This window comes from Photinus pyralis, unplaced genomic scaffold, assembly GCF_008802855.1.
Source record: "Photinus pyralis isolate 1611_PpyrPB1 unplaced genomic scaffold, Ppyr1.3 Ppyr1.4_LG1, whole genome shotgun sequence".
In the NCBI taxonomy this organism is placed as follows: Eukaryota; Metazoa; Arthropoda; class Insecta; order Coleoptera; family Lampyridae; genus Photinus; species Photinus pyralis.
Genome location: NW_022170249.1, coordinates 69,129,567 through 69,139,900, shown reverse-complemented (window position 1 = coordinate 69,139,900; position 10,334 = coordinate 69,129,567). Strand labels below are relative to the sequence as shown.

Below are 10,334 nucleotides of genomic sequence, written 5' to 3'. Positions count from 1 at the left end.
AAGTCTGTTTAGTTTTTTAATACCTCCCCAAATAACGATTTTAAAGCCAAAAATCAAAAACATGAATTATGTTATTTTTCGCCATATTTAGGAAACTTGAGAGAGGGGGTAAATTTTGTTTTCTGACTATCAACATGGTCGCCAATCTCAACAACCAATCAAAAATTAGACACTATTATCGCCCCTGTCTCGTGTAAAGTCACTGTAGGTAGGTGTACTTAATAGAGCCCTCTATTGAACCGCGATATAAACATGTATACTTTTCAAAACTGTTAATGAGGTTCAGTAAAATCACGCTTATGTTATGGATTAGATCTCGCTGCAAAAAATGTAAAGTTTTTACAATTCGCAAGCGTAATTTTACTGAACCTTATTAACAGTTTTGAAAAGTATATGTTTATACAGGTTATTTCTTCGCCATTAGAAAAACTAGTCGTTTATTATTGAACCACGATTGCTAAATTTGTAACTTATTGTTATATAAATAAAATAATTGTTGGAGAAGTAATAACAACTTCAAAGATAGTTTTGTGTGACAGTTTACGACTATTTCCAATATAATCTAATCAAAAATACGCTAATTAGTACATTGTAATTGTCTATGTCTATAATTCTGAATATGACCTTAGGTGTTTTTGATAACAGATAATTGGTTAGAACACTTTCGTGTAAAGGTGCGCTTAATAGGAAATTTTGTGAAATATGGTTCAAGCGTTGAGTGAAGGATTTAATTACTCAATAGTTCAAGCACCTGTATTGTGTTCTCAGCACTACAAGTTGAGGCCGTCCTGCTTCGCAAGAAGTATATCTAGTCTTATGTGTAAACAAGAGTGGTGTCAATTTTTGGCTGTATATTCATTCCCTTCTATTAGTATTTCATTGTATTGATCTCTATTAATTATTTTTATTAGTTTTTTTTCACTCTCATTAATTGATGTATGTATTGTTTCAGATATGGGAATTTTGCTGTGGGCAGTGTTGACTACAATGTTTTTGTATATAATATGGAATATTAGTTCCTTGGCACGCTACTACCTCAAATTCACAATATTTATATTTATTAGTTTGATTTTTGCGACTGTTCCTATTCCTCTGATGTTTTTGAAACCAAGAGACAGTAGAAATGCACTGTAAGTATTCAGAGTTTGCTATGCTAAAGATATTACATTTTCATTTCTAATACTTAGTGTAGTATTTTTATTTGATCAACGTCATTTTGATGAAGTGAATATTCTCAACATGGTGGTACTTTTGGAAATAGTAACTTTATTTTTAATTAGAGTACCTACGAAAATTGTGCAGATGTGGAGGGTACTTTCGCATTTGTAACAGGATCCAACTTGGCGCACTTTGATATTCCTGTTCTCATAAATTTACAAAGAACTTATGTTAGCGTGACAGGTGATGGTCGTGATGGATTATATCATTTGTTTAAAATTGAAAAAATGGCGGTTTTCAAATAACGAATTTTGAGAAGCGGCCTCTACATCCGTCTCATTTTTTCATAACAGCGAAAATAATTTACAAACCATCAATAGTATAGACTATAGATAGTGATATGAAGGTACATATAAAAAGAAACAAGATATCACATAGCACCCAAAAAATACAAAAAATTGAATTGAATTGAAGGCGTGCAAGAAAATTACCAGACAATATTTACATCTGGAGATTTGAATAGGGCAATAGGGAACCTAATCTTAGTTTTCGGGTTAAGCAAAAAAAAATATTAAACACTTCAATTTTATTTCTCTTACATACTTACCTAGCATATGTTTGTCACAGTGTTATACACCTTTGTTAAAATTACAATTATTTTTTAGGTTACCTGCTTGGGCATTACGTACGTCTGCGTGGATATTAGGCTTAAAATATGAAATTAAAGGCAAAGAAAATATCATCAAAGATAGTGGATGTGTTGTTCTAATCAATCACCAAAGTGCTCTAGATTTAATAAGTGAGTATACTTAATGAATTTAGTAAAAAATTAACTTCTTCTTAGTTTTAGCACAATTATGGCCAATAATGGATAATTGCACAGTTATATCTAAGAAAGAAGTGTTCTATTTATGGCCTTTTGGGCTAGCATCTTGGTTGTGGGGTACTATATTTATAGATAGGTTAAATCCCGAAAAAGCTCAAAGCATTGTGAATAAGACAGGGAAAACCATTAGACACAGAAAGGTAGGTTTTTTTGGTATCAAAGCGAAACTTACCAATTACATATTTTTCGTATGTAGGCTCGTGTACTTATGTTTCCTGAAGGTACTAGAAGTATGAAAGAGAAGTTATTACCATTTAAGAAAGGTGCTTTTCATTTAGCTGTTGCATCTCAGTGTCCTCTTCAGCCTGTAATTGTTGATCAATACACTTTCTTAGGAAAACATAGATTTGATGAAGGTAACATCGAACAAAATTGTACAGGCAATTGATTTATTGATTTCGTAGGTAGTATTACAATAACAATTTTACCTGGTATACCTACAGCAGGTATGACGCAAGATGATGTACCGATGTTAACAGAAAAAGCTTATACGGTTATGGCGAAGTTTATGGAAGAAAGAAAAGTAGAAGTTTCAAAGAAAACCATGTAACCCAGAACACCAAAAAGCACTATTTAGATTTTAATTTATTAGTACCTAATACTACCTGACTGATCTAAATAATACTTTTTTTAAATGATTTATGTGATATTGCATATAAATTGTTAAATTCTAGTTATGTGTTATTTTATGTGAATAAAATGGTTTAATGTTTGTTATTGCATTGTATTTTTATAGTTTCACAAAATAAATAATTAGTTTTCTTTTTTTATTTATTTATTCTATTTTTTGCTGTAATTAAATTCACTATAGGTAGCCTAAGCTGAATATGTAATTGAATGGTACATAGAAAGTTATATCTACTGGCAGATTTGTTGAAATTATAATCTCAGTTTTGACAACCTTTCGGATATTAGCGTACCGTATACTTTTTTACTTTGTTAGAAGCATCTGTAATCAAATTTTTCAAAAAATAGCTATAACCATTGTATAAACTAAGAAAATTGACTTTCAGCAGTCTGCGTATGCGGATATTTGATTATGCTTTACATGGAATTTGCCTTTACTAGAAGCATCTGTGGTTAAAATTGAAAAAAAATATAAGAAAGGACATTGCGCATGCGCACATTAATCGTCAACATTTTTTTTTTGTTCAAGTACCAAAGCTACATAGGTATAAGCTACCGAATACAAAAAGATTCAACTAAATATATTGAAAACTGGAGTAGTTAAAGCCTCAGACGGACAGAGACAGTGCCCGTAATAGAGTACTCAACTTCGTTGGAAAATGATAGGAAGTTTCCATTAGAAAAACGTAGTTAACATTAACAAGGTCCAGGAAGCTCTTCTAAAAGGAAACCAATCTCAATTAAATAATAAATTAAACAAATATAGCAAACGAGCTCCTGGGTATGGCTGTAGCATGTGCAAAACCAAATTTTAAACGATGTTAGTTTCGCTTTTATTTAAAGTGAATGTACCAAATTTCATTTAATTGCTTCCATGAATAAGAAAGTTGGCACCGCACATCCTACACAAAAATCAAATCAAATTTTATTTGAATGCCTCCATAAATAAGAAAGTTGGCACTGTGCATGCGCAAAACCAAATTTTGAAACTGGCGTTAAATTTGCTTTTATTCCAAGTGGCTATGTATCAAATTTCATTTAAATACTTACCTTCATAAATAAGAAAGTTTGCAATTCGGTCTGTAAAAGGTCGAGATGCGCAAAGGGCACTGTGAATGCTGATCGATTAATCTCAACTTTTGGAATTGTGTTTTATATGGCTAAAGCTATGCGCATATTGAATTTCATGCAATTCGCTTCATAACTAACGGAGATATGTCAAAAGGGCCTACTTTATTTTTTGGTCTACATTGACAGTTCACGAACTCCGATCTACAAATTTGATAAAGAATCCACCTCCAAAATTTCATCATAATCGGTCCACTCGTTTATGAGTTATCGTGCTAACGGACGGACGGACATACACCGCAAAATTATAAACTCGCTAGGAGCTCGTTAATAAACTCGTAGGATAATTAATAACGATCGTAAAGAGAAGCAAATGTGCACCCAAAACAATGGCCTCCTAGTTCAATGGCGTAAGTTTAAAGCAGCAACCGTAGGTACATTATTATTATTATTATATTTATTAAATCTGTACAATATTTACACTTCATTACACATAACTGATAATTTACATCCCTCAAATCAAGGCCCTTTTTTTTTACAGGTTATTGCCCCACCTTAACGTTTCATGTTCGTCTATATAGCATATCACCTTGTTAATACACCACTGTTCTTCAAATTTTTGGAGTGACTTTTTCCCCGTGTGCCATGAGTAAGACAGTAAAACATGGCCTTTCAGTGACTTTTTGTATGAGCTGCTGAGATTTGGTGTTACGCTGTTATTTCTCATCTGGTTTACCGAATTTCGATATATAAAAAATCTTGTGTAGTTCAAGATAAAGTTAGCTAAGTTGATAGTGTCCGTTGTAGGTACCTTGTATTCCGCAGGCTGCTAAAATTTCGATGGTGGGAAGGGCGTGAGTAGACACAATTTCACTGCTCATTGCTAAAGCTAAAAACCAAATATCCTTGACCTGTGGACACTCCACCATAATATGCCAGGCACCTGCTTTATCCACATTGCAATATTGGCAGCTCTCTCGATTTCGTAGATTTGCGCGAAACAAGAAAGTGGGATCCGCCAAACGGTTCTTTGCAAATCTCCACGATATTACCGCTACGAATCCGGGGGTGATCTTATTGACGAAACCTTTCCAGTTCGTCCTGAAGTCTACCCAGTAGTTTTGTAAATCCTCTCGATAACTAGACGTGAAATGGTAAGCTGTAATTTGTGTTTGGAGCCTTCTTCTTGAAAATGTTGTTAACTTAGTGTAACACAGGTTTGGTGTCTTAAAAGTCATGATGTTACGTTGTCTCTCCGAGTTAAAGGGTACGTTCGTAACCGAATCTTTGATCCGATCAAAATGTGTTACTAGGTCTTGTTTTACCAATTCCGATGCGGGTAGTAGTCGTTGGGTCAATTGATCGGACTGCATCCATATACCGTTTATCTTAAAATCGGCTAAAATTTTAAAGCCAAAATGTGACCAATTTGCACAAAAAAGCGGTGGTTTTAAGGTGGGGGATAACTTAGATGGTATTGTTGGAATTTGATCCACTTCAACGTTTTCCAGTCTTATATCCAGTTCCTGCATTATATTTATTGCGTCGATCATGAAATGTGATAAGTAATGACGCCGCCGTGGAGTTTGAGTAGTAAAAAACCATTGCCAGGTAAGACCTAAGTTGTCACATTGTTTCAGTGCGAAATCTATAATTCCTTTCCAATTTTGAAATTCTCCTGGTCGAGTTAACTTTTTGGCGGTCCATACTCTCAGTGTTTTTATTTTAGAAGCCAAGTGAATCAAGCCCAGCCCACCTTGCGACACTGGCAAACATAAATCTTTCGTTGATGTCCAATGTTTTCCGGTCCACATAAAATTAATAATTCGCTGTTGTAGGTGCAATTGTTTCTCGATAGGTAGTGTAATTCCATGCAAGATGTGTAATAGTTTGGGGCTTATAAATTTATTTACGACGTTACTCCGTCCCATCAGAGAAAGAGTAGGGCAGATCCTTTTCCATTTATTGATGGTAGCGGTAAGTATGTTGTCCAAAACGTTGAAAGCGTGGGGAGCATCCTGTTGGTTGTTATTGTGCAAAAACATTCCTAAGATTTTGATACCGTCGGATGTCCAACGAAAGGGAAGAGGTTGATCTTGTCTTCCCCTCCAAGCACCAACCCATAACCCCTTACTTTTGCTGTCGTTAAGTGTTGCACTGGATTCTTGGCTGTATATTTTGTAGCAACGATACACGTTTTTAAAATCGTCTTGACAGCTTGCGAATATCGACACATCATCCGCGTATGCACTCACTTTGATATTAAGTTGTAAGGGAGACATAGGAATCGAGAAACCTTGTAGTAGTTTTCGGGTTAGGTTTAGGAATGGTTCTATGGCTAATGAAAAAAGTGGACCTGACAAAGGGCAACCTTGCCGAATACCGCTTGCAATTCTGACAGCGCTAGTAAGTACCGATCCTATTCTATAATCGCTAAATATGTTTCGGTATAACAGTTTCACCATATTCACAAAGGATTCCCCAAGGTTCATCTTCTTTAGTACATAAAATAGATATTGATGATCTATATTATCAAATGCGGCTTTTTGATCTAGGTTTATTATCGCTAGCTCCCTGTTTTGGTGGTTTGCATAGTGGAGCAACTCCCTGTGTAAGTGTATTGCGTCATACATAGATCTATTGGGGATGGAGTAACTTTGGTCTGCTGGTATAAGTTTATTAATGACATCAGATAGTCTGGCGGAAACTGCCTTTGCTATAATTTTATAATCCGTGTTCAGAATGGATACCGGTCGCCAATTACCAATTTCCAAAAGATCTCCTCCTTTGGGTAAAAGCGTTATCACTGCTTTGGATGTTGATCGGGGAAGTTGCTGAGACCTAATGGATGATTTTACCATTTGGTGAAACGGTCCCTTTAAAAGCTCCCAGAAGTGTACGTAAAACGACGACGTCAACCCATCCAATCCTGGCGCACTTCTCTTGTTTAAAGAAATCAGGGCAGTTGATAATTCCTTCATGGAGACATCACACTGCAAGGTTTCCTTCTCTGAGTTACTCAGCGTCGCAAGGTCCTTATATAGCATACTCGAGGTATTTATCTGAACGATTTTTTTCCGATGCACTGCGTTAAAATATTCCACAACTATAGAGCTTAGCGTCGGCAGATCTTCGACAACTATGTTATTGTGTCTCAAACTAGACAACGACTTGTAGGGGATTTTTTTTATCTTTTCGGATGATGGTTGATCTGCGTGGACAAAACAGTCGTACTTTGTCGCTGCAAGCTCCTTTTCGGTAGTTCGGAAAAATGTATCTTTGGCGTCTTTTAAAATGGTGCCTAATTGGTCATTATTGGCTGCCGAATCCTGACATCCAACCGCAAGCGCCGTTTGTAACTGTCTATGCAGTAAACGGATCTCGATGTGTGACATTTGCTTCTGTTGACGCAAGTATAATATGGTAATGTCCCTCACCTTCAGTTTCATTTGTTCCCACCAACTTAATATGTTCGTTTCATCTTGATTATTTATTTCACTGGATAGGAAGGTTTTCATGGTTTCGATATAGTTTTTATCTTGTAGTAGAAAATCATTAAATTTCCAATAGGGCGGAGAAGATGAGACCTTCCCGGTTTTGAAAGATGCTGAAAGTGACAAATGGTCTGAAAAGCTGACGTGGAGCATGGTTGCATTCAGTTGAGTAACTAACTTGGTAGAAACATATATCCTGTCTAATCTAGCGGCCGTACTGTTCGTTCTGTTAAAGAAGGTGTATCCGCCCTTGTTCTTGTTATAGATGTTCCAACAGTCTTGCAGGTTTGCCGCTATTGTGATGTTCTTTAAAAGAGCAGATATTTCCGGATATCTGTCAAAGGATCCATTACGATCCCTTGCTGGATCTACTGTGCAATTGAAATCGCCCCCAAGTATTACGTTTGGATCGTTTCCGAGGCTGTCGATAAAATTGTGCAATCTGACAACACTTCTTGGGCTATAATCCTATCATGCGGTATATAAACCGTAATCGCATGCCATGTAGTCCTATTCATTGATATCTCTATTCGTTGTAAGTATGAGCGATATAATATTTGGTGGCAAATGATTTTAAAACTTGCTTTCTTCTTTACGGCGATTAAAGTTCCGCTGTAGTCAGAAATGTACGGATTTAATAGAAAATCGTATCGATCGCAAGTATTGAAGACGGGTATTTGGGAAATGTTCGATTCCTGTACCATAAGAATGTCAGGCGAGTTTACTTTCAGGAAAGTGATGAGTTCATTCCATTTAAATTCAGATCTCAAACTTTTTGCGTTTAGTGTGAAAATTCGTACCGTAGTGGATAGTGAGACGGAGTTGTTAATATTATTATTATTGATGTTAAATGTCATGTTATATTAATAGGTGCTTTGAATACTGTCGACTGATTCTGAGCGCTCCAAGGAAATTTCACCCTCCATCGGTTCAGGAGAAGAACACTGTTTTCCCTCTTTCGTAAGATCCCGTTTTAAGTAATTTATTAGCCGTTTGCATCTTTCCTTTATAGCCCGTTGCGAAAAAAGAGGAATTACTTCTTTGATTAACGTTATGAGGTCATCGACGCGTTCAGTATAATTTCTAGCTACCTCTAATGGCTTATTATTACCTTTAACTTTTTGTAAAAAGTCTGTAAAAGTGGTAAAATCTACAACTCGATCAGTATTGAGCCAAACATGTTCAATTTCTTCATATAAGTCTGGATCCTGAGAAGAAGGTACGTCTACTTTCCTTCTCTTATTTATTAAAGACGGTCGCACTAATTTAGATGGTTCAACAAAATGTTCGAAGTCATTCATTACATCTGCACTGCTTCGGTTTACTGTAAACGGGTTTTCCTCATTAGATGCGCGGTCTATGTATAACGGACAATACTCTCCTCTAGTAAGAATGTGCAAATCCGCAAATGTACTATGTACTAATATTAACTTTTTTGGTACTACGTTTATCGAATTCCGAAGGAAGCTGATGTTACACAACGGTTAACAGTATAATTTGGGTTTGTATTTTTTTTACGTAGGTGTTTACTTGAGGGTTCTTAGAAACAATTAAATTTACCATGCCTTTTTTCAATATAATGCACTTGATTTTTATTTGAAATATTTTTTGTTAAGTTTATCAGTAATTTTGATTTATAGTCACACTTCGTCTTGTTATTACATTTTGCTATAGATATTATGTTTTGTATTTCTATTTTATATTTATTTAATATATATATAAAAACACATGTATCATACTTGTACATCATTATTTAATGTTTATTATATCGTGAAAAAATAACATAACCTCTTAAGAAATTAAAGTTGGTACTGAGGAATTTTAAGAACACTATAACCAACTTAAAATCAACAATGTAGTAATTTGAATAATATAACCTCACTTACGACGAAATGAAGTGAACTTTGACTGAAGATTGTGGAAAATGTAAGGCTTCTTCCGCAAATTTTTTAACTGATAATGTGTAATTAAGGTGTCCTCTATCCATTTCTATCAATTTCATGATCATACCTGGGGGGCTTATTAGCGCAACGTAACCGTATTTCTTTGTAAAAATGGTATTTCCGTTAAATAAATAAATAAATAAATAAACAAGTCTCTGTCCAGAACTAGTTACTAAACTGCCTCGAAATGTTAACAGATTAGGAGCGAATATGAGCATTAAAGTGCACCTTTTGCATAGCCATTTAGATAAATTCTCGGATAACTTCGACGATTACAATGAGCAACAAGGCGAACGGTTGCACCAGAACATTGGGACAATGAAAGGAAGATACCAAGGTCGATGGGACCGCCACATGATGGCTGGACTTTTGTTTGAGGGATTGTCTTGGGCAAAGCCATGACAGAAAAGCCTACAAAAAAAGTTTTGTGATTTTTTTAAAATCATATCAATGAACAGCAAATATATTTTTGTTTTTGTATCATTCGTAAATACCTATCAGTTTAATAAAAGTATTCTTTCAATGAGCACACTAGTCTTTTAGAAAATTGATTTCAATCTGCCATGCCGCAAAATGTGTAATCAGTATAATGGAAGACGAAAAACCAGGATAGAAAAGCTGTCAATTAGAACTCTGTTTTTCGAAACTTCCGTCCGGCAAATCAAGTGAGTATAATTTGTAGCAAATAATATTAATGCGTTCCAAAAAAACCTGTCCGTTTGAGCTGGGCTTTATTTCAAAATGAGGACGCTTAAAAAACTTAAAGTTTGATATCGATCCCATTTTTTTCCGATATCGGAAAGGGGTAATTAATTAAAACAGTTTAATTTAGTTGGACGTATCGAAGATACATATACCCGTATAAAATTGGAATCCCGCATTGTAGATCTCAAATTGACCTCAACCCGATCGATAGCAGTTGACGGGTCTTGTGATATAAATGACAGCGCAAGTTTCTCTTATGTGCATTTTATCTCTACTACGGGCCCTAAAGAGGAACTTTTGGGATTACATTTCGGCCTCGTCTCAATAAATACCCTGTATAATGCAGCTTCTCATATTCGTGAGAAGGTCGAACACGTTTCAAAGCAGGCGGAAAAGAGGGGATACCTCAACTAAGCCATGAGTATCATTACAAACTACAGTCTTTTATTTGTG

General features: G+C 35.3%; 1 protein-coding gene across 1 annotated transcript; it reads left to right on the top strand.

Moving 5' to 3' along the window:
- The first annotated feature begins 929 nt into the window (after positions 1-929).
- On the top strand, positions 930-2,757 carry LOC116179434 (1-acyl-sn-glycerol-3-phosphate acyltransferase alpha-like). Its single transcript, XM_031499228.1, has 5 exons — positions 930-1,130; positions 1,824-1,957; positions 2,003-2,184; positions 2,241-2,400; positions 2,449-2,757. The coding sequence occupies exons 1-5, from the start codon at positions 955-957 to the stop codon at positions 2,592-2,594; spliced, it is 798 nt and encodes a 265-aa protein (XP_031355088.1). The 5' UTR covers positions 930-954; the 3' UTR covers positions 2,595-2,757.
- The last annotated feature ends 7,577 nt before the right edge of the window (positions 2,758-10,334 follow it).